At 41.3% G+C, this 25609-nt stretch overlaps 1 protein-coding gene across 1 annotated transcript in view; it reads right to left on the bottom strand.

The window, feature by feature from the left end:
• TRPM3 (transient receptor potential cation channel subfamily M member 3) overlaps positions 1–25609 on the bottom strand; it is a 302338-nt gene that overhangs the window by 20401 nt on the left and 256328 nt on the right. Inside the window, exons 16-22 of the mRNA XM_054397381.1 lie at positions 25262–25551; positions 24193–24421; positions 21460–21627; positions 20369–20494; positions 12142–12282; positions 3587–3715; positions 1742–1993 (exon numbers count right to left, since the gene is read on the bottom strand). Of these exons, the coding sequence (XP_054253356.1) occupies positions 1742–1993; positions 3587–3715; positions 12142–12282; positions 20369–20494; positions 21460–21627; positions 24193–24421; positions 25262–25551 (1335 nt within the window). The remainder of the gene's footprint in view (positions 1–1741; positions 1994–3586; positions 3716–12141; positions 12283–20368; positions 20495–21459; positions 21628–24192; positions 24422–25261; positions 25552–25609) is intronic.

The following is a 25609-nucleotide window of genomic DNA, read 5'->3' as shown; positions in this document are numbered from 1 at the left end:
CCTTACACAGGGGAGTTAGTTGGCCAGAAAACAGATGCGAGAGGCAAATTTCTCAAACTCAAGCCAGCTGGGTACTGTGGGTGTGGGCAAAGTGTATATATTAGTGTTGCTAAGTGCATGGAAAGCTGGACGAGGCATGAAAATCAAATAACAGGAAGGCATGATGTAAAAGAACTTCCCTCTTGTAAGAGTTGCCCGCACCTCCAGAGTACTCTGGCAGTTAAATTCAGTACTCTCTGAGTCTGTGCTAGGCTGTGATGTTCCTGTGTTTGTTTTCCATAGAAAGTGGAGGGAGGCTCGATTTTTTGTCCACACATGTGCTTGATGGAGGAATGGAAATTATATTATTTCACTGATTTCAACCACTTCCTTTCTGTGTTGAAGCCAGGAAAAAAAAGAAACCACCATTTATACTATTGGTGAAGGTGGGTTCCTACCAGCCACCTATAACACCAAAAGAGGAACTTTATTATTCATGGAAAATCTGTTTATTACTGAACTGTTTTTCAGACTGCCTTTGCCAGCACCACAGCTGGGAAGCCTAACTGGACATACATTTTTCATTTCAGATTTATACCTGCTTGGAATCACTGATGTTGTTGTGACTAACGTCATATCAAGGAGGGATTTTAGCTCATGCATCCATATCTGATCTCTTTTCTTATGATGGTGAGGAAGGAGGGTAGCTATGTCTTTTTTTTAAGGACTTGATGATTATTGTCCACACAGCAATAAGACTGCTAACTCTTATTAATTTTATTTTTATTTATTTTTTTAACTGAATGCCTGCTTCAAGGTTTTCGTTCTACCTTTACTGCTAACTCTTATTAATTTTATTTTTATTTATTTTTTTTAACTGAATGCCTGCTTCAAGGTTTTCATTCTACCTTTTAAAAATTGAACTCTTAAAACATATAATGTGTGAAACAGTCATAATTTACACAACAATGCCTGAATAATTGCATATAAGACATCACCATGTATGTTTGCTACATGTGCAGGTACTCAAATATCAGGGACGTGTGCATGTGCATCTGTATACTCAGTTATTTTCTTTAACCCATATGAGCAAAATGCTGATTTAATGCAACACTTCTGTGGAAAAATAAAAAAGGCAAAGATTCTAAAGTTATACACCTGGAAGCAAATATCTCTCAATCTTCCTGTATGTATTTAGTGTTACATGAATGCCTGCATTTTGTATACATGTGACGTGGTCAGGGGACAAAGGTTGCAAATAGATTTCTCATCTCACAAGGACACACCTGAACAGGAAAGACAGATGAACATGTGGATATGGAGCATACTACAGAAAGATCACAGGCTTAACCATTATAGTTTGGAACATACTGCACCTCTTACAACACACTTTTTTTTTATAGTCTCAAGGTACCAAATATTATTTTTTTTCACCTTAACAAACCACCTTCCTTTACATGTAATTGGGAATTAGCATCTTTTGTATTTTCTGCAAATGAGACACAGTGGCATAGGGTGGGTAGTCTTGCTGTTGAAGGGAGAACTCCGTGAAAGATGAGCAATACATCACCTAACAGAACAGGGGCAGTCTAATCCTCAGTTCTGAGGAGGTCTATGCTAGGGTTTTGATTCAATAAAGCATGGATTTCCAGCTAACATGAAAATGCTAATGTGCAAAAAAAAAAAAAAAACACATAAACGTGCAGTGATGTCACTGTCCAAAGACACTGAGTCAAGAACATACCAATAAAAATTTTCTTACCATTTTCCCAATCATCATGACATATGGTCCCAAATACTTGTTTACTCCGAAGATGTCTAGTAGCCGTATATACCAGTAGATGATGTTGACACAGTAGATCACTCGGCCATCGCTCCGCAGCGGCAGGTCTTGCAGACGGAGCACCATTCCGACAGAGAACAGGAGGATAGCGATGAGATCAGTAACGTTCCAATACTCCTGGAGCCACACTTTTACTTTCTGTAATAGTTTTCCAGGCTCTGACATCAATATCTGAAAGACAGAGGACGTGGACGGAAAAGGAGCTGAGCTATCTTAATTTAAGTTTGAAGAAATCTATAGTAAACAGATATGTGCCACACAAGTAAGAAGCAAAGTTGATAGACCCCTATCTTATAAATATCTTATGTACTCAGCTGATCTTTTTTAGAAATCTTCCATTTCCACATATCTATGTGCAAGATGCTTAAAAGAAAAAAGGATGAAAACCTCATTTGCTCTATAATCTCCCTGAAATCTGAGGAAATACATATTTCTGTTTTTCAAATTTACCAATCCAATTTAAGGTCTTGGAATAGAGGGAGAAACATATTTCATCATAAGAGTCATACTTAAAGAGTCTGTAGATTAAAGAATTTTTTTCTAAAATGTGTATCAAACTGTCAAGAAATAATTTATCTTACCTTTTGAATTTATCATCATTCTATTTGCAAGATTATTTGGGAGGCCTGACTGTTTTCTCGAATTACTGCTGAAAGTACTCCTCAAGTGATTTCTATGAATAATTTTTAGTGTGTTAACAAGCTGTTTGTTTAAATTTTCTATACTTAGCCTGAGAACATCTGAGCAGACTCACCCAGTTCCTTAAAAAGATGAATGCCATTCTTACTATTTTGTTATTCATTTTCAGAATTAATTTTAGGCTCATCTTCTATGAATAATCTCCAACATCTGCTTAGAAATCCACCACAATAAATGTTCTTGATAAACTTTTGTGGAAAGGACAATTTGGGGTGAGTAATTAGACAAAAATGGCTTGCATGATTCCTGCCAGCAGCTGCTCACCTGCTGAGCCAGTGGTGCTTTATCTCCATCAGTACTGCAAAGTTCCTGTGTAGCTACTGCCAGTTTTCCTTTTTCTTTTGGTGGGTGGAGTACACTTGCTATAGGTCACACAATTGGGGCCTCTGTTCTTTTTATTTATAATGTAGGCTTTACAGTGCAGTCTTTGAAATTTGTCTTTGAAGTCTAAGTGGCTGTTGTAGGAGCATTTTGGGTCTAGTCCTCAAACTTATTTGAGTAGGAAATACAAATGCAGGCGGTACAAATTCTGCCCAGGGGTACAAATGTGCTGTTTCAGCTGAGGTCAATGGGGCTTGCACCTACTCACATCAGGGCTGAATTTGGCCTCTGGTGTCGTTGTGGGATAAATGCGCATTGGCCCAAGTGAAAAAGGCACAATGGTTGTTGTGGGTGAGGCCATGAGAGGCAAAAACAACTTCACTCTCTCTATAGATTGAGAGACACCTTAAATGCTCTGTCTCTGCTCTATACGTCTGCTATAGCATCTTTAGGCAGATGCGTGCTATTGCTTGACATAATTTGCAAGATGTTCAAGATTGAAAGGAGGAAACATCATTGGAGAAAGAGGAAGAAAGGGAGATAATATTCATGTTGAAATGAAAAAATATAGACTTTTTTTTAGTGTGGTGCTTTTAACAATCCACCTGCTTTTCTGTAAAACCCCACAATTTTAGGATAAGACCATTGATCAAAAATTATCATGAGAAAAATAACAAAATCAGATGAAAACCCCTCATGTTTATTTAATTTTTAGCCTATGTCTCTTGGCTGTGGTGATTTTACCTCTCTCATCTTCTCTATTCCCAAAGTGAAAATATACGAGATGACAATCCATTCCTGTGTAGATGGCCAGCGATCCATCTTCACTAACACTATGTAATTGAACAGCATCAAGTAGCCTATATATGCCAGCTGTAAAGAAACAAAACGAATAACAATAATCACTATATTTATATAAGTGACCCTGGGGTTTTTTTGTTGTTTGTTTTTTGTTTTCAGTATGATTCGATATTCCTAATTCCACTGCATCCAGGGTTAAACAGAAAAAACGAACAATCAGATTGTGCCCTGGGTTGTATGAAGAAACTCACATTAAGTGACATACATGAGGAATCTGCAAAATACATGCACAAACGTTCTATCCTCCAGCTACATCTGCCTACCCAACAAAATCGTATTAATGCAGACCCCCTCGATCATCCCACACTGGTGAGAACTCTGACAGCACTATGCCAGCTACCAAACTAAGTTATTTATGCAAAGATTTCTCCCTCATCTGCTTCTATCACACCTTCCTCCTCTGTGTTTTTTCTCCCTGTTCACCTCATCTAGGCAGACTCTGACACTGAAAATCCTTTTTGTACAATCCTTGTCTGGAGTCCAGAAGGTCCCAGGCATTGATAGTGGTCTTCCTACCCTATACTCTATACCCTGACCTAACCTACACCATGATTCCTCTCCAGAACACTGCTACTCCTTCTCATACTGTTGCAGCATGCAGACAGGCATAGCCATGCCTCTATTTCCCTTAGTTATTCCGAAAACTTGTCATCTATTACTGTTTGGCTTTTCTTTCTTTAATACATCTGCCTTCTGGCCCAATTTCTGATACACTGGAAGTGTGGATTACATTTTTAATTTCTTTTTCTCCTTACTCTTTACATGTTGAATGTAAGGAAATAGTCAAGTACAAGACAGGCAAATTGTACCAAGAAGTTCATAAAACTAAGAGAAACCCAAGTGCCACACTGGAGCGTGGGCTGTAGCAAGGGTGATTGGTTGTGGCTGGACATAGAGGGGCTTGAGACTTTTGGGTAGGATTATTTCAGTGTTCCGAACTTCACAGAACAGGTTTTATAGTGCTGTTGTATTTGTTACAGCACTTCACTTTGGATCTGTGCAAAATCCAGAGGCTAAAGGCTTTTACTCCATTTGCTGGTTTGAAGGACACAAGAGAATTCTTTACATTGGCCAAAACTATCAGTACAGAGAAGACAGCTGAACCACTGTCACCTACATAAAAGAGAGTAGGAAATTATCTCATTTGTCTTTCATTTTGTTGTGTTGATGAATTGCAATGCTCAGGTCTTTAACACTCCTGATGGAAACAGGGAGCAGTATTGACTTAAGTCAGCATTTGGGGTGTCATCTGAGACAGCACAAACTCTGGCCTGGCAAAACTTGAGTGGACACCTCCCTAACTGAAATAATACCCTCTAATAAAGTGCAAAAGCCATGTCAAATTGTTACCTAACACCCTTCCTCTTAGATGTTATTGATTATTAATTACCAGAAAATTTCCTATTTTGATCTGGCTCAGCAGTTAATATGGGAACAAATGGGGCATTCAGATGATGCTGAGACTGCACCACTTTAAACTAAGCAAGAAGCCCTTCAGATAGTAAGTGAAACCCTTCTTCATCCTCCCCAAAGCTGTAACTGCCTTCCAGGAGGGTGTCCTGATCCCACACTGTACTCAGTACAGCTGCCTGTGCTGGTACTCCTGAATCTTTCTGATTGCACAAGAAGCTGAACTTTCATTTTCTTGCTTTGACATGACTTGACAAAGAGCTAGGGGCTTCCATTTTCACCCTTCAGGGCAGTAACTGAAGAAACTAAGGAGAGGAATACCTTCAAAGAAGATTCTAAGGTGGGTTTCTCCCTGCTCTCATATGCATGCCATCTCATTCTGTGGAAAATACTTGAATACTTATTTATGGTCAGGGACAAACCTGGAAACTGTAACAGCAGGAAAGCGTTTCAAGGTTTTTTACCGATTCCAATAACTAAATAATCATAATATGAAATGGTCCCAAAATGCAAAACTTATGTCAAAGCTGTTTCCGTGCTTAGAAGATGACTCTTACTTGGGGTTCAACTCCCTCTGCCGTTATTCCTTCTCATGAGAGGTAAAAATGTGGCCTCTCACATCCCGCTAGCTTCTCAGCCTAAAGCTAGTAGTTAAAATGGGAAAGTCATCCTTATTTTTGCTCCTCTGCTGAACCAAAACATTAGTTACTGAATATTCCCACATGTAACCTACTCTTGAGTATTTTAAGACTAAAGGTGAATACAGCTGTAGAGTAACAGCAGATAGGAAGATACAGAATAATCAAATTATTTTAACTATCTTACAATAGCTGTAACTAAAGTATCTTTTCTTGTATTTTGGACCATGGAAGGTATAGAATCATAGAATCAGTCAGGATTGGAAGGGACCACAAGGATCATTTAGTTCCAACCCCCCATCCTCATCCAGCCTGGCCTTAAACACCTCCAGGGATGGGGCCTCAACCACGTCCCTGGACAACCCATTCCAGGCTCTCACCACTCTCATGGGGAAGAACTTCTTTGTTACAGACAGTCTGAATCTCCCCATTTCCATTCCCCCTAGTCCTATCACTACCTGATATCCTAAAATGTCCCTCCCCAGCTTTCTTGTAGGCCCCCTTCAGATACTGGAAGGCCACAAGAAGGTCACCTTGGAGCCTTCTCTTCTCCAGACTGAACAGCCCCAACTCTTTCAGTCTGTCCTCATAGGAGAGGTGCTCCAGCCCTCTGATCATCCTGGTGGCCCTTCTCTGGACACGTTCCAGCATGTCCATATCCCTCTTGGAATAGGGGCTCCAGAACTGGACACAGTACTCCAGGTAGGGTCTCACCAGAGCTGAGTAGAGGGGGAGAATCACCTCCCTTGACCTGCTGGCCACACTTCTCTTGATGCAGCCCAGGATCTGGCTGGCTTTCTGGGCTGCAAGTGCACATTGACAGCTCATGTTGAGCTTCTTGTCCACCACCACCCCCAAGTCCGTCTCCTCAGGGCTGCTTTCCAGCCAGTCACTGCCCAGCCTGGCCTTGTGCTTGGGATTTCCTCGACCCAGCTGCAGGACCCTGCACTTGGTCTTGTTGAACCTCATGAGGTTGGCTTGTGCCCACCTCTCCAGCCTGTCAAGGTCTCTCTGGATGCCATCCCTTCCCTCCAGCGTGTCTGCTGCACCACACAGCTTGGTGTCAGCAAACTTGCTGAGGGTGCACTCAATGCCACTGTCCATGTCACCAACAAAGATGTTGAACAAGACTGGTCCCAGGACTGACCCCTGAGGGACTCCACTTGTCTCTGGCCTCCACTGGGACATGGAGCCATTGACAGCCACTCTTTGGGTGTGGCCATCAAGCCAGTTCTTTATCCATCTCATGGTCTCCCCATCAAACCCATGTGTCACCAGTTTGGAGACCAGGATGTGGTGCAGGACAGTGTCAAAGGCTTTGCTCAGGTCCAGGTAAATGACATCAGTTGTTCTCCCCTCATCTATTAATGTTGTGACCTTGTCATAGAAGGCCACCAGGTTTGTCAGGCAGGATTTGCCCTTGGTGAAGCCATGCTGACTGTACCCAATCACCTCTTCACTGTTCTTCTGTCTCAGTAGTGCCTCCAGGAGGATCTGCTCCATGATCTTACCAGGCACAGAGGTGAGACTGACTGGCCTGTAGTTCCCTGGTTCTTCCTTCTTCCCCTTTTTGAAAATGGGAGTAATGTTTCCCCTTTTCCAGTCAGTGGGGACTTCCCCAGACTGCCAGGACTTTTGGAATATAATAGAGAAGGGTTTAGCAACCTCATCTGCCAGTTCTCTCAGTACCCGTGGGTATAGCCCATCGAGTCCCATGGACTTGAACACTTTCAGGTTCTTCAGGTGATCATGAACCTGATCTTCACTTATGATGGGCAGTTCTTCCTTCTAGTTCTTGCCATTAGCTCCCATGACTATTCCAGGAGTGTGGCTGGAGGCCCTTGCAGTGAAGACTGAGGTAAAGAAGACATTGAGAACCTCAGCCTTTTCCAGGTCACTTGTGACCATTTCACCTGTTTCCTTTCTGAGGGGGCCCACACCTTCCCTAGTCTTCTTTTTACCATTAATATACCCATAGAAATTCTTAGTGTTCCCTTTAACCTCCCTGGCTAGATTCAATTCAAACTGTGCTTTGGCTTTCCTAACCAGGTCTCTTGCTGCTCGGGCAGCTTCCTTATATACCCCCATTCCAGCTGTCCTTTCCTCCACTCCTTGTAGTTTCCTTTTAATTGATAGTGTGTCCAGCAGCTCCTTGCTCATCCAGGCAGGCCTCCTAGCATTCTTCCCTGCTTTTCTCTTTGTTGGTATACATTGCTCCTGGACACAGAGGAGGTGGTCCTTGAATACTGACCAGCTGAAATGGGCCCCTCTTCCCTCTAGGGCTTTGTCCCACAACACTTTGGCCAGCAGATCCCTGAAGTGATCAAAGTCTGCACACCAAAAGTCCAGGGTCATAAGCTTAGACTACGTCCTCCTGGCTGCCCTGAGGATCTTAAATTCAACTGCTTCATGGTCACTGCAGCCAAGGCTGTCTCTGAGCCTCACATTGGTTACCAGCCCTTCCCTGTTGGTGAGAACAAGGTCCAGCATAGCACCTTTTCTTGTTGGTTCCTCTACCATTTGGAGGAGGAAGTTGTCATCTATGCAATCCAGGAACATCCTGGATAGCTGGTGCCTTGCTGTGTTGTCCTTCCAGCAGAGGTCAGGGTGGTTGAAATCACCCATGAGGACCAGGGCTTGTGACCTGGAAGCTGCTTCTATTTGCCTGTGGAGGGCCTCATCTGCTTGGTTCTGCTGGTCAGGTGGCCTGTAGCAGACCCCTACAGTAACATCTCCTTCCCCTGTCTTGCCTTTAATTTTAACCCATACACTCTCAACCAGCTCTTCATCCTTCCCCAGGTGGAGCTCCACTGATTCCAGCTGGTCACTGACATAGAGGGCAACACCTCCTCCTCTCCTTCCCTGCCTATCCTTCCTAAAGAGCTTGTACTCATCTATCCCTACATTCCAGTCATGGGTATCATCCCACCAAGTTTCAGTAATAGCCACTATGTCATGACATCCCAGCAGCACAGTGGCTCTTAATTCATCCTGTTTGTTGCCCAAGCTGTGTGCATTTGCCTAGAGGCACTTCAGCTGGGCTGGCCCTGTCCTCCTCTTGTGCCAGCTCCCCTTGATTTCCTCAGAGTGTCCTGGTGCATCATTCATGGCTTGCGTCAGGGCAGCAAGTTGAGAGCCCTCACTAGCTCTCCATCCCTCTGCCTCTGGTGAGCTGCCCCTCTGTTTGTCACTGGCCAGCAGGAGACTATTAACCCCTTCCCCCTTCAAATCTAGTTTAAAGCCCTATCAATGAGCCCTGCCAATTCCTGCCCCAGGCTCCTTTTCCCCCTCTGGGACAAGTGCATCCCATTAGTTGTTTGCAGCTCTGGTGCCTTGTAAATGGAGCTGTGATTGTAGAACCCAAAGCCCTGTCGATGACACCAGCCCTTGAGCCATGAATTGACCTCTTGGCTCTTCCTATATATTTCCTCATCCATCACTGGTGTTAGAGGAGGACACAACTTGAGCTCCTGATCCCTTTAGCAGTTGCCCTAAGGTCCTGAAATCTCTTTTAATTGATTGTGAGTCTCTCATCATTGCATTGTCACTACCCATCTGAAAGACCAGAAGTGGGTAGTACTCTGAAGGACTCACAAGGTTGGGAACTTTACGTACAATGTCCTTACCTGGGCACCAGGGAGGCAGCAGACCTCTCTATGAAGTAGGTTCAGTCTGCATATTGGGCCCTCTGCTCCCTTCAGTAAGGAGTCTCCTATAACAATGACCCTTCAAGGTTTCTTTTCAGGATCAGTTTCGATGGCTGGAGGATTTATTTTGAAATCTATGATTAGTATTTCTGCTTCTGTGTTTGTAAAAAGTGATAGGCAATTTAAATCCTTTTCTGAAAATTATTTTGCTTTTAGTCTCCAGGAGTTTCTCAATATACCCCACTATTTGGTCAAGCACTGCAACCTTTATTTGCTCTTCAAGATAATCTCCAAGATAAAACTTTAATAATTGACCCTGATTGAGACCTGCCTTAGGATATAAAACTGTAGGAACAGGTATAAATGGAAATGGATTGATGATCTTTTCCTTCTATTTCAGAATTGAACAGACAGTGAGATGCTTCTTTCTGTTTACAATGTAAAGACTTTTCTGGGTATGCATAATACATACTGTGACTGATAATGAGACTAGGCTGCTGTTGAGTAGTTTCTAGATTAATCTGCCTGATTAGTGCTAAATGGCCACATAGTTCTGCCAGTACCTGCTCCAAGCTGCCAAACTGGAGTAAGCTATTTGCTAGCATAAGCTGTCTGCTACAGTTTAGTCTTCTTTGATGTGAATTGTTCTTGCAGTCCCAGATGTTCTAGCATTTCCCAGATCTCAGCAAGGCATTTTTTCTTTTAAGAAGTCATTTAAAGAAGGATGCATTCGTTGTGATTTATTGTGTGGAAAATACAACTGGTAAGGACCACTTGAAATCATCTGGCCACTTCCATGGTGCTGAGGCAGCAATAATTACAGTGTACCATAGTGGACATATGCTTTGATAAGATAGCCATAAAAATCACTGATAACGGAAAATTTACCACCTTCTTACACATTTTATGACAGTACTTCTCAGGGCAGTTAGAGATGGTTTCCTAACATCTTGCCTTAAAATGCCTTGCTGCAATTTAAACTGTCCTATTCAGCAGGATTTGGAGATTATTACATTTTGTTTGTCCCTGCTATTCCTTCTGCACACTTCCGTTTCCAGAGAAAACAATTTCACTTTCTTAAATCTTTCTTCTTAAGACATGTTTTACAGATCACTTGAAACATTTTTCCTGGGTTTTTTTGTGTCCTTCTGTGTTGGTTTTAGGCTATGCCTTCAAGATTTTTCACAGATTTCGAGGAGAAAGTAGTAGGAATGCAAATAAATCACTATTGGGTGTAAAAAAGGAAAATAATGATTATTCTAAAGATTTCCATTGGAGGGATAATTCCCTTAATATTTGTTTCTCAAAACAATGTTAAGTTCTGTTTAGCAGTGTGTGGGACAGTGTGTTCTGCTCTCTTGCTTTTTTTTGCTGGGAGGATTTCTAACACGCCTCTGCTGACCTTGACTGCTTGGTCTGGTATGAACCTTATTTGCTTCTCTCTCTCTCTTTTTCCTTTTGCCAGGGGAATCAGGGGGAATCAGAGAGAGGGAGGCAGATGGCCAGCTTTCCTTGGTCTTCTGGCCAGGGTGGGTTTTGTGCTTTTTTGTTAATCGTAAATCCTTGTAAATATTGTAAATACTGTATATTTGTATATATTCATTGCATTCCATTGTAGACTGTAGTTTTGCTTGTAAATATAGCTTCCAAACTGAGCTAGTCTGGTAAAGTTAATGGTGGGAGGAATTTCCAACCCACCACACCTTCAAACCAGTCCATACTTGTCACATGATGCAGAAACTGAACTGGGATATTCCAGCCAAGAAGACTTGAAAGGATGGCTTTCTGTATTAATTTTATGTGATCTCATTCCACTTCCTATTTTATTAACTTATTAACTAATCTTTACTCCATCATTGAACTCTTGAATGAAAATAACAGATAGCACCTCATGTAGGAGAATCCCTAATGGAATCCTTTCCAATCCCTGCTTCCAGTTTGATAGGGAATAATTAATATCTTCTCTTGAGGACTAATTGCCAAAAAGCTCTGTATGCACATGGTAAATGTAATATAGCAGCTATTAATATATCTGTGAGAATACCTTGTAAAGTTTTTGATACTGTCTTGTTTTAGTAACAAACATACTCTTTTTTTTTTTTTCCCCCTGCTGCATTTGCAAGGTCTGTTCCCCTGTAACACTGGGAAATTATACTGATTTGACATATTTCTTCCCTGCAAAATGTATGCTAGCTGCTACTTGTGTCTTTGTTATCTTGTAGGCACTAACACAAATGCTTTCTCCCAGAGAGACACTCTTCAGACTGGTAAAAGCAGAACAAAGTGAAAATGTTCCAAGAAAAGCTGTGCTCTCTCTGCTTCTTTTTTTCACCAATTATTATACAATTCAATATCCTGATTCAGCCCAGCCTCCCACTGGCCTAAGTATTGGGAACTCTCCTGTTGGGAATTCTCCTATAGGGAATTCTTTGGGAGTACTGACTGCAGCAATCTGCCATAGAAAAACATAACGGTCATTCAAATTTTAACTATGGACTTCCTGAATTAAATATTAGTCTTTAGCAGTCTTTGACAGGTTTGCAAGTGTAAGCTGACCTCCACAATAGATTTTTATAAAATTATTTATGGGTAAACCCTCCAAAACCAGCAGATGCAGGTGTTCAATGAAACACACTAGATGACCTTACTCTAGTTTCAGCATTTGTCCAAACAGTAGTATTGACCTTAATCTAGTTTCAGTATTTGTCTAAACAGCAGTATTATATCAGGAAAGATTTCTTACTGTGTAAAACCAAAATTTAACAATGGGAGCATTGTAGAACTCATAAATCTTTCTTCCAAAAGGGATCAGTCTGTGCTTGCTCTGAACTTCCTCTTCCTCTTTCTTTCTTGAGGACTCTCCATTCCCTCGTCCCAGCATTGCCTAAAAGAAAGGACATGGTTTTGTATGGGTTTCTTCATGAAAGAAAAATTGTTCAATTTAAAAAAAAATCAGAAGGAAACTGTTCAAAACTCATCTGATTTCTTGATCTTTAGACAAAACCAGGTGTAAAACTCTTTGGTCTCAAATTATTACTATTTTTTTTCAGGGAAGCTGCAGTTTAATACTCTGTAAACCCAAAAAGCAATGCTCTGGCAGCAACTGTCAGCACCAGTGTGAAATCCTTGACTGGTGAACGAAAATGAGATGTGGAGAAAGAATTTCTCCTTTTTGCTGTAGGGAGAGCAGAACTTTTACCTGACAACAGCTTTGTGGGGTGTAGTTCTATTAAATAAACAGATGCAGACAGAAAACAAGTAGGTTGTGGTTTTAAACAAAAGAATTTAATAAGGCCAAGACAGAGAGAGAACAACAGAGAGTAAGATGACAGTTGCTGGACTAGAAGCAATGAAGCCACTGACTCTTTTTTCACTGGATCTGCCACAGTGAACTTCACATTGATGTAGAGGACTGTCCAGTAGAGTTCACTGCAGCACTAGGACCTTGGATTCTACATGATTGTAGCTTCATTCATAACGAAGTTTCAGACTGCTCACACACTGCCGCTGTAAGCTCGATTGTTAGCACTGTAATTCCAACTCACTGAAAAGCTACACTGAGCTCCAGGAACACATAGCTAAAAAGTCCTCAGTTCCAAGTGCAATCCTAACAGGCAAAGATGGTAATATTTTGTTTACCCTTAACTTCGTGGTCACCTGCAGGGAGGTGAAAGAAGTGACCACACAGTCATTGAAGCTGATGCTTAAAAGAAGGTGTTCCTTCCTATTTAGAATACAGTGTGATCTATTCAACTTTCTGAAATAAGTATTTTTGTGAACAGCAGTCTGAACACATTTTAGTTTACTATGCCCTGAGTAAATTACTACTATCTAGTTTGTGGTAGCACCTACAGATTGTAGTACTCCTGCACATGAAAGCAATAGCAAGAAGTAAGATACAACTGCCTTTCTATAATGTTTTTGTACAAGTAAGTCAAAGCATTTTCATACTTTTAACTGAAGCAAACTTTCAGCAGCTCCAGAGATAAAAATGCTCTCATCTGCAACTTATAAACATAAAAAACAAAACCCCTAAAGAGAACAATTAGATGCCAGAACAATTAGATGCCTGTCTTTCAATAAAGATGTCTGTCTTTTATCTTTCTCTATGCTCTCTGATTCAACGGGATGTTCAGCACATATTTAAGTAATCAGTTTCAGGTGAGCAATTTGATCTGGTTCTAGTGCTCTGGAGGAACAGGAGATGTACTTCTCAAATTATTTAAAAGAAAGAATTAAAATATTTCCTTTTCTACCTTTTTTTTTTTTTTTTGGTAAGTTCTCATGTGGAGCTATTTGTACAGATCTTTGGTCCCATAAAATTTGTAATGATAACCTGATGGTTTTTTTTTCAGTCACTGTAGATACTTGTAACATCATTAGAAATGTGCCTGGTCCCAGGTGGCTCCTGCCTAATATTTCACTTTAATTTCATTTCTGCTTATAGTTTTTTCCTCTAGTATTACTGCTCTCCACATGGTCTCTTTTATTTCTGAATTTGACTATGCACATTTGTGCCCTGCACATTTTTAGTAAGATAGAACAAAGATGCAGCACACAAGTGTGCTACACTGAAATTAACCTGCTGAGATCCTCTTAAAACTATAGCCTGCTTTGATGAAGCTACCTATCTCCCTTACCTTTTTATGCTTGCAGATTTCTAAATTCATTGCCATAAATGTAGATAAAAATATGTGTCTCAAAAATGTAAATGTAACTTGTGTTTATTCTCAGTGAGCACATAAATGCCCTCAAAAGTCCATCAAGAGTTTCATTAAAAAGTAAAAATACGAAGTGGCTGTTAAGTAGATAAGAAGGTTTCTTATTAGGGAAGCAAAACTGTGTGATTTAATGAATATAGGTACAGTAGCAGAGATTACACAACCCTTCACAAAATCCCAGGTATGTTTACCTGAAGTCTATAAAGATGAAGTGTTTCCCTTGATCTATATCAGGGTCTTTTTATTTGGGAATAAGATCTGAATGCTTTGGGAAAATGATAGCCCAAGAAGGTACTAATTTCTTTGCTTCTGTCTACCTCTTGACACTGTTTTAGGGAAAGCTGCCAGCTGGTGCCACAAAGTTTCCTGTATCTTTTCCCAAGGCTTTGTCTCTGCTGTCCTCTGGTGCTCAGGAATTTTGCAGCACACTGACAATGAATGCTGGTAGCTTTAAAAAATGAGCAGTATTGTGCTTTAGTGAAAGGAATTATTTGACATAGTTTAAACCCTCCACAATTTAACAAATTTACCAATTTGGAGACACCCTTAGCTCTTACTGGAATCAGTAAGTTGTGTTTGTTTTTAGAACATCTTTCAGTATCTGGATTTATGCTTTGTTTCATGAATGCTGATTTCCTGTTGGCTATTGTTTTCTTGTTGACAGTGAGGCTGTAATTCTGTCTTGTTATTATTATTTTTTGACTAATTGTATCATATAAGACTAACCTCTCCCCTCCCCGATGCTGCAGATGAGGAATTGCTCTGAGAGGGCTGAGATAAAATTTGACCAGATGGTCCTGACTGTTAGTTATATTACAACACTAACAAACTGAAAAGCCTCCCCATTAGAAACATACAGAAATAACCTAAGTGTCTGTGTTAACAGAATGGCTGCAATGCCAAATATGAACAAATGTGTTTTTACTTGGAGGGGGAAGCAATAGGGTGAATAACTCAAGATGCTGCTCTATGTGGGTGGCATCCCTTTCCCTAATAAACAGTTTTGCCCATGATTCACCATGAGTCATGCTAGGTAAGCCTGACAGCAGCTGAGCTGCATTGTAAAGTACAGTACAACTGCATCATTATAGCCTAAGGGGATAGAAGTGTACATATTTTTTGCATTGAGATTTTTCTAATGAGGATTCTGTGTTTGTACTGGTTTTATTTTTGGGGGGAGGGCAGGTTTTGTTTTCAGTAATTGAGGACTGGTAGGGACACAGAACCATTTCAGGTTCAGACTGTTTTACCTTAATGTACGGTATTGATCCTATAATATATTTATCTGTTTTAAAATTATGTAACGGGCATTTCAGTCCTGCTAGAATCATCACAGGTTCTTTAAGTTTTATCCTTAGTGAAATCTACATGCTACATACTGACTGTGTGTTCATGCAGACCTGGTGTGGGAATGGTACGTAGCTGGGTGGATATACTACACCTTTCACTGCATAACCTGTCGTACGCTATGCTGTGTGCGCTGCCAGCATGGTAGCTGTTCTAGAGTTACTGTTCTCTGTCTTGAAATGCTTGTAGGAAAAAAAAGTTTAATGCCTTTAAGATACAAATGTGTAAACTGGATTTTATATGAGATCAGTGGTTCTTTAAGGTAAATATAGAGTAGCAGGACTACAGTACCAGGAGCTCAGTTATCCTGGCAACTGAGCACTGCAAAGGACATGGAGAATTCCAGGGCAATTGTGTGGTGGCACTATGAGGGCTTTCCAAATCCCTCAGAGAAACAGAAGGAATTCCCCCATCATGGAGACAGCCAGCACTGATGCCTCATGACCACCAACAGTGTCTCCCACTGCTGGATTCCAGATGAGCTGAAGGAGTGCCTTGCTTCTGGCAAGTAAGACACTGTGACCTCTGTCCTCTAGCAGGGTAGGTGAGATGGGACAGGAGCACAAAGATACCAGTCTTCAGCCTTTCCTAGCTTAAGAGCTGTATTTTTAGTGATAAAATATTTAGTTCGTTCTAGCCATAGAGTGAAGCCTAACCATACACATTACAGATGAGAGTGAGCCTAGAGGCCAACACAACTAGCTTTGCTGCTGCTGAAAAGTCAGAACTCAGACTGTCAGTCATACCCAAACTTCCCAATTTGATGTGGAAAGTTACAGCAAAATGAGCGAAATAACATCTTCTGAAGAACTAAGAGTTATTCTGTGTTCAGAGACAAGACCATGTACTAGGAAATTCTAATACCCAAACAATAAGGAAGTGAATAAGGATAAGAATGCTTCTAGCTATGGCTTCCAGAATCAGTGTTATTTTGGTAGGAGGGTATACTGCTGAGGTTTCTAACTGACCAAAAATTCAGCAAGTAATTAAGGCCCTGTGGGACACTGTACAAATAAAAAACATCCCTGGTCTTTAGAATTTGGTGCATTTCTATGCCTCTATGGCTAGTATTTGGGATTAATGACTGGCAGCTCTATGCATAAATTGTGGTAAATTCCTTGGTGCAGTGGTGGGAGCAGTACTCAGGATTTGGTTTTGCGAGTAGCAACTATAAGGACAGTCTGTTGCCTAGCATCCAGGTATTGAAGAAATGTGTGGCGTTCACTCTCATGTATCTGCTATAAAGTTAAATGCAGGTGTGACTAACAAGTACTTTACAGTGAATAAACACCACACTTTTGTGGTATATCCAAATGTTCATCTACCCACCAGATCCCTTGAAAGGAGCATAAAACAAATACATACTTACATGCAGGTGCACCCATGTGGAGTCTTACTTCATTGTTACTGTAGTCTCTGTGATCACATTATTCTGTGCAAATGAGGTGTAAAATAGTGCAACCCCCCCTGTGACTCTGAACCTCATCCACTCTGGACCAGTACAGGGCAAAAGAAGAAACTAAGTCTTGTTTTTGGCCTACCATTGATCATCTGGAGTTAGTAGTGTGGGACACACAAGACTTCAAAAGAAATCAGTGAGCAGGCCTTGACTAGATGCGATTACCTTGATATTAGCAGTACTGCTATAAAAATACTATAGGAATACTATAGGACATCTGAGCTATATTGATTGGAATGATTAGAGTTAAACACATTTGGGTAATTATGACTTGAAAAAAATGGACTTTAGAGGTGACCAAAATTATCTTTACTTCATTCATTTTGTTTGTTTAAGCTTTAAGCTGAACAAAGCTCAGAAAGCCAAACTATGGAAAAAAATTGAAAATATTTTAAACAATCATGCGCCAATTAAGTAAATGAATAAAATAAAACTGTAGTAATCACAATCACATGCACCTACAACCAATAATTTGTTTATCCTGAAAAAAAAACTGTGAGAAAAATATGCAAATAATTCTAAATTCAATAGTTGCAAGCTCCAGCTTTAGGATGAGTCACTGATCTAGTGAGCAGTAGATTAAACATTTGTGATATTACATCAGACTCAATTATTAATCAATTAGCTGTCATAGAATCATAGAATGTTATGGGTTAGAACCCCTGGAGATTATCAAGTCCAACCCCATCATGTCCAAAGCAGGATCACCCACAGCAGGTCACACAGGAATGCATCCAGATGGATCTTGAAAGTCTCTAGAGAAGGAGACTCTACAACCTCTCTGGGCAGCCTGTTCCAGTGCTCCATTACCCATACAGTAAAGTTTGTCTTCATGTTGAGGTGGAATTTCCTGTGTTCTACTTTGTGTTCACTGACACTTGTCCTATCACAAGACACCACTGAAAACAGAGTAGCACCTTCTTCTTGACCTTCTCTCAGTCTTCTCTTTTCCAGACTAAACAGCCCTAGGTCACTCAGCCTTTCCTCATAAGACAGATGTTCCAGTCCCTTAAACATCTTCCTAGCCCTCTGTGGGACACTCTCCAGTATATCCCTGTCCTTCTTGGACTGGGGAGTCCAGAACTGGACACAGTACTCCAGTTGTGGTCTCACCAGGGCAAAATACAGGGGGAGGAGAACCTCCCTTGACCTGCTGGCCACACTCTTCTTAATGCACCCCAGGATACCATTGGCCTTCTTGGCCACAAGGGCACATTGCTGTCCCATGGATAATTTATTGCACTCCAAGGTCCTTCACCATAGAGCTGCTTTCCAGCAGGTCAACCTCTGATCTGTACTGGTGCAGGGTATTGTTCCTTCCCAGGTTTAGAACTCTACACTTATTCTTATTGCACCTCACTAACTTCCTCTTTGTCCAGCTTTCCAGTCAGTCCAGATCTTGCTGAATGGCTGCACAACCTGCTGGTGTGTCAGCCAGTCCTCCCAGTTTGGTATCACCAGCAAACTTGCTGAGGGTCCATTCTATCCCTTTATCCAGGTTTTGATGAAGATGCTGAATAAGAGTGGACCCAGTACTGACTCCTGGGGAACACCACTATTTACAGGTCACTAACTGGACTCTGCACCATTGATGACAACTCTCTGTGCTCAGTTGTTTAGCCAGCTCACAATTCACCTCACTGTCCACTTTTCTCACTCAGACTTCCTGAGCTTGCCAGGGAGGTTCTTACGGCAGATAGTGTCAAAAGCCTTAATAAAGTCAAGGTAGACAGCACCTACTGTTCTACCCATTCAGTCACACCATCAGGCTATCAGGTTAGTCAAGCATGATTTTCTTTTGGTTAAATCCTTGCTGGCTACCCCTGATAACCGTCTTTTCACATCTGTGTGCTTAGAGATGACCTCCAGAATGAGCTACTCCATTACCTTTCCAGGGATGAAGGTGAGGCTGATGGGCCTGTAGTTTCCTTGATCTACCTTTTTGAGGACTGGTGTGACCTTGGCTTTTTTCAAGTCCTCAGGCACCTCTCCCACTTTCCATGATCTTTTGAAAATGGTGGAGAATGGTAGAGCAATGACATCAGCCAGCTCTCTCAGCACTCAGGGGTGCACCCCATCAGGGTCCCAGGATTTGGTGGTGTTCAGTTGGCCCAAATGATCTCTAACCCAATCCTTGCTGACCAGTGGAGACTCTTCCTTCCACCAGGCTTTCAGTCTTACTTCCAAGGTTTGGTATTCCTGAGGCCTGATCCTAGTAGTAAAGACTGAAGCAAAGAAGGCATTCAGTGACTCTGCTTTCTCTGCATCCTTGGTTACTAGGACTCCCTCCTCATTCAGCAGTGGGCCCACATTTCCCTTGTTCTTCCTTTTACCACTGATATATCTGAAGGGGCCTCTCTTGTTCTCTTTTACTTCCTTTGCCAGACTTAATTCTAAGAGGACTTTGGCCTTCTTTGCTGCATCTCTGCATTCCCTGAATGTTCTTATAATTCTCCCAAGTGTCCACATACTATAAACTTTCTTGTTCCATATGGCTTTTTTTTAGCAGCTACTTGCTCATTCATGCAGGTCTTCTTCCTCCTCTGCTCAATTTTTTGTTCAAAGGAATGTACCTATGTTGAACTTGGAGGAAGTGATGTTTGAACATTACCCAGCTCTCCTCTCCTGGGTCCCCTGCCTTCCAAAGTTTTGGCCCATGGGATTTCTTCAACCATTGGAGAAGAGATCCAACCAAACTATGTCAAACCATTTAACCGAGGCTGGAACAATGCAAAACTTCAATCTAAAATATTATTTTATATCTAAAACACATCAAGTAGCAACATTCTCCCTGATATGGTACCTGAAGGTGACTAAATATAACTGGCTATGACAAATAACCACAGAAATACATGCAAAGGTCTCTTTGATAGCAAGTTGTCTCCCCTTACCACTGAAGGGCACCTGTGTGAAAGAGCTGTGTTAGAAGTCCTGAAGCATAGAATAGATTATACAGAGAAACAGTAGGTCAGTAGTAGTGCACCCAAGATATTGTTTCTAAGCTGTCTGGACTCCACAAAAGAAGTTATTTTATAGAAGAGGCTCTAAGTGTCTGAAACTTCCCTAGAATGATGCATCCACTTTGAAGGAGTTAAGGGCAGAGTTAAGACAGGAAAGAGCAATAGGGCTGTCAGTAAATGGAAGGGGGAAGGGAGAGAACATCTAAGACTAATCTGAAAAAGCAGATCCAGTTCACATATGTAGCAGGAATTGGAAGGTAAAAAGAAAACACGCAGTATTGTAGACAAGAAACCAGGAGCTGGGATAACTGCAGAGAGATGGAAATTAACTTCCTCCCCAAATTTTTCCCTATTGCCAAGAAAAAAGCAGCTTGCAAAGTGCTTATTTGATTTGAATAGGCACTTCATAAGTGGATCAGAAGCCAGGGATAGTAAATTTCTGCTGTTCTGGCTTCTGATCCTTCCCAACGGCCAGGTTCTTGCCTGCAAACGTGTCCTGCAGGTAGGTCTTGTGGGCTGCTCCTTCGGCTTGTCTGCATATTGGGTCCTGTAGGCAGATCCTTCTGCCTGCCTGCAGACGGGCTCCTGCGGGCAGCTCCTGCTGTTTGCCTGTGGGAAACAGTCTGGGGTTTTTTGTTTTTGTTTTGTTGTTGGTTTTGCTTGTTTGTTTTTCAAATTAATCAGAAAATTCACTTTTATCTCTATGTCTCTACCCTGACCTTGACCAAGTAGTGTTGAGTTTTAAGCCTTTCAAAGACACCTCAATCAAACCCAAACTAAAGCAAACCAAACTAAGCTAAGGCAGGTCTGATAGCTCACATGGAAATTGCCCAAATTAAAAAGTGTCAAACAAGACTGAGAACAAAAGACTGGAAGTAGGTGACTTATATAGTTTGCAGAGCTTTATCTATTTGATTCTCTTTGTGGTGCAAATTATTCCTTTAAGCTACGTTATTAACACAGACAAGTCCTTCCTTACACAATTCTGCTGAGCTGAAGAAGCTCTTAGTAAGGGCTGAGCTGACTAGCTGCATGCTAACAACTTCAGTGGATTGAAAACTGCAAGTGTATCTTTGTGAGAATTCATAAAGAATTTTGAAAAGATGTTTCCATTTTTCTTGCCCTTTTAACACAATTTATAGCCCTCTGATGAATTTAACATAAAAAAAAAATAATCCCCAAACTGTCTACTTTCTATAAATCTCTGGGCATTTCCACCCAAAGGAAGACTCAGCGAGCTTCTTTTCTACAAGAGATACCCACTCATCAGTTATGACTGTTTTTAATTCTCAAATCTCATTAATTTATTTCAGGCACCGTGGCATCAAACTGAACCAAAATATGAGGATATTACATCACAACGTGACGCTTCAGCATCACTATGGACTGCTACAACATCAAGACACAATGATGCCAACCAGCTTGTCTGGTTACAGCCCCACTGAGGAGAGGGGAGTGTTAAGAGTGGAATCCTATCATCTGTTAAATTTAGCCATCAGACAGCCTGCAACACCCACAGAGTGGGAATAACAAACTGACAGCACCGAGGCTGGTGATTTATTGTTGGCACTTACGGTGAGTTCCATGTCCTCCTCCTCTTTTTCTTTCACTGGCTTCTCTGGTTCCTCTGGCTCCTTCTCTTGAAGATGGATCTCATTAGCCTGGGACATGTAAGGCATATCATCTTTGTTCTTGAACTCCAAGCTGAGAATTGAAGGAGGAAGTAGAATTCCTAGAATTACCTAAAGCAATAATAATGATAACAATAATCATCACAGTAAGCAATCATGATGGTTACTTAGTACCAAAAGGAACAACTCCCTCAGGACATTTAGAAAAAGAAAGATTGACATGCATGGGGTTTTCTATGATAACAGAGTATTTGTCACTTTTTCTGAGCTATGTTGCGAAACAGAGCATATCACTTCTATTATCATTGCTATGAGTTTTAAGGCTAATTGCCTCTTGAATATTTTATCTGCTTTCTCATCAGATGCATATTGTTGCATATCATAATATATTTACAAAATATTATACAAGATCACTGATAGGTGGGACTACAGGGATGTTCAGACCTTAAACCTGCAAAGGTATGCACTTCACATGATAGATAATATTGTTGTAGATGACACATAGGCAGTATTAATTTCTAGGTCTCAAGTTCCCTGTGTCCATACTTAATGCACACAGGCAGATAAGGGCATAAGTGTGTATGGATGAGAGGAAATAAAGGCAAAGCTAACGACAGCAAATGCTGATGTGCTTAGCTATGTGGTCCCCTTATGTCTTGCTTCAGCAATCTGAAGCTCTTTCTTTTAACCTGCCAGCTCTTTCTTTTAACCTGCCAGCTCTTTCTTTTCTGCCTTCCTTCTCTAATGGTGTGGCAGTGGAAAAGCCTCGTTTGGCTTGTTACCTTGTGTGGATATATTCAATGAATGATCTTTCTAGTTAAACTAGTAGTAATTACGGAAGAGATATTATAATAATACAAAAGGAAGTGGCCTGTTCGTGTTCTCAAGCACAATAGCTTTTCCTTGCTTTACTGCATTTTCATGGAAAACGATTTCATTAGAAATCTCATTGTAAATGACAGTGAAACCAGATAGTTAGCTTGTTGGCAGGTGTGTTGGAGTGTGACTCCTTGTGCTCATCATATTGACAGATGTGATGTTGTGACGATCCAAAGTATCACAATTAGGGGCAGTTAGTGTATGTAAGGCACTGTGTCCAGTCTCAGAAAAGCTGAGCACCAGGCTGCCTGCACTGTTCCTGAACTTAGCTTGTTGCAGAAGGAAGTGCCCAGGGAGAGGGGTTTATGGGCAGACCTGGTTTCCCTGAAAAGCTCTTTTTAAGAACAGGCAGGATTAGCAATTGAGTCTCCTCTTCCCATTGGTGCTATACATCCCCAGAGAGATTCCAAAGCATGACATTCAGCTTCTTGACATTTGCCAGTTTTGACAGGAGAAAATTGTTCATGGGAAACAACCCATGACTCATGCCAACAAATTTGTTTGCCATGCTGCCTCTTGCTCATGTAGCCTGCTTTAGCTTTAAAGAAGCTCGCTAATGATAACCAGTGAAATAAAATACAGGCTAGAAACTGAGTAAAGGATTCTTGTGAAGCCTTGGTGTTACAAGAAGCTGAAAGGAAATAGTGTGTTACCTTCAGTTACTCATTGTGAAAGAAAGGTCTATTTTATGTCTTAAGAGATACATACTGCAAAGAAGAAAGCAAGCAGTGAGAAATGCTGCACTGATCCCCATCTACCCAGGCTGAATGTCTGCAAAGCCAAGCAGTGAACGAGGCAGCATTGAACAAGCCAAGAAGTGAACATGGGCCTGTGAGTCGAGTCAGAAAAATAGGTAGTAAAGATGTCTCCAAATGTGAGAATGCTTTCTATCTGTAGGTAGAACAATATTTATGCACAGCTCCTGCAGGAGGAGGATGAGAATGCTATCAGCCACTTATTCTCATTTATCACTGTCACTGGCTGAGACACAGTATGATAACTATGTGGTATTCATAAGCATTCTCACTGTTACTGAACATCTTTTCACATAACAAAGCAGGTGAGCAATTAAAGCTTTTTGCACACATTGTTAATGCAGGAGAGAGAGCCTTGTCACTGAAAACATATCTCAGTCATCTGGGAGGAAGAGGCAATTCCTGAATATGAACTGACCAGTGAGTATATTGCTGAAGGTGAAAGATGGCAGCTCCTGGATATAAATTCGCATCCCAGAGTTCACCTTGCTCTGTTAACAGTTTTGATAACTGTGGAAATAAAGCTTAAACAGCTTTGAAAATTGAATTATCCTCTAGATCCTCTAGGGTAGTTCCTTTAGGTCAGTCATCAGGAAGATTGGCAGGGGATTGCAAGAAAATTTGTACTGCTTGCTTTGGCCTGTTCTGGGGAAGGTTGTCAGATCAGCACCTTTCACTAGCAGTTAACTCATTTACACATCCTTCTTCTTTATTTATCTTTAAAAACCTTGGCTAATTCCTCAAGTATCCAGGCAGGGTGACATATGAGCCTTCTGGGTCAATTCTTTTTCTGATAACTCTCACTGATGCTGGAAGGGGCTTAAAGAAAGATGATGAAAAAACTAAATAATGTGCTATGAACTTGGGCTTGTGATAAGCTCCCTGCTGAAAAACTGAAGAGAGGAAGAATATACTCTGCTTAATGTCACTACAAATAAGCGCCTGAAATATGATTAATTGAGCAATTATTATTGATTTCTTGTGAGCCCTGTCATCATCTATTAGAACTCCCCTGACAATTTTATTTCGAAACGGTGCTGACCTTCAGGCCAGAATTTTTGCGCATCCGGAGACGACCCATCCACATGTCTGTAAGTAGCATTTGGCTGCAAGTGTGAGCAATGAAGTCCCTGTGCTTGGCTGCCACTGCGAGCTGCAGGCATGTGGCGTTGCTCCAGTTCTTTAGCTCGTAGGTCAGCAGTTTCATTGCCAGTTGCTCATCCTGCTTGTATGATTGGTCCAACAGCTCCACCGCCAACTGGCCAAAGTCCCTGCAACAGAGGGACATTTTTTCATTCCCACTAGCCCAAGCAGCCTACTGCAGAAAACACCCCTCTGCCACTAACAGCCTCTGCAAGGAGGGCATTGCCTTCGATCATGCAAATCGTGATGCTGACTGTACAAATGGAAACCCACATTTTCAAATGTGAGTGGCTAATGGTAGGCATATAAATAAGTGCCCTGACTTAGCAGTGATGAGCACCCACACCTACCAGCTGTCTGCTCCCACCTGCCTGCCCACCTCCCTGACATTTTCTAGCTGAATTCCTCTGGTTATCTGCTTCTTAGAGAATTGCTTCTGTGCTATTTGCCCATAACTTTGTGAGCAAGTCTCCTGAAAATGGAGTGTCCTATACCCTTCTAAAAATTTTGTGCCTTGGACTTAAACATCAGGAAAGATTATTATGTAATCTGGCCTCTTAGATTTGCTCACCTAAGCGTGAGCTTAATACGTCTGCCCAAATATTATGTTCTTAAGGATTTCAACAGTTGTTCTGTGTGGCATGAACAAATGGCTTGCAAAAGCACAGACAAAGGCTGTGACCTGACTCTTGAGGCCTCAAAGAGAACACATAGACAATACAGATATTTTATTTTCTTCTTGACACCTTCTCATTTCAGAAGTTATAGTGCTAGCAACTCTGCCTAACATGCAGACACATTGTTTAAAAGCCACTCAGACTTTTTCTAAAGGGACTGCATTTTCTCTACAAGTTAGAAATAAAAGCAAAGTACAGATAAACAAATTGCAGGCAGCTTCAGTAGCCTCTCTCAGTTTGTGTTTGTTTTTTTTTAAAATCCCAGGAAATTACACATAAAAGAACATTCACCTGGAATTATGGTTCAGTTCTTGGGATATGTCATCCACCATGTCGTTTTCTGATGCTTCGTGTGCCATGGCTTTGCACAGTTTGCAAGCCACTAGTGCTTTAGCCATAGCTTCTTCCCCATGCTGCCAAAAGAAGAGAGCCATCTTCTGACGTTTCATCAGCACGGCCCACACCATCAGCTCGTGGAAAGGAAAGGGAAAATGATTGATCTCAGGGTCATCCAAATCAATATCAACTTCTTCTTCTCTTTTTTTGGTTGTTTTCCTCCCTCGCCGCAAAGGGACATCATCCTGTGGAGAATTAGAGAGGAATATATTTCACCAGTGAAGGACCTGAATCAATTAACAC

Source organism: Indicator indicator, chromosome Z, assembly GCF_027791375.1.
Source record: "Indicator indicator isolate 239-I01 chromosome Z, UM_Iind_1.1, whole genome shotgun sequence".
In the NCBI taxonomy this organism is placed as follows: domain Eukaryota; kingdom Metazoa; phylum Chordata; class Aves; order Piciformes; family Indicatoridae; genus Indicator; species Indicator indicator.
Note: the sequence above shows the minus strand (reverse complement) of the source record. Positions and strands in the feature narration are given on the sequence as shown.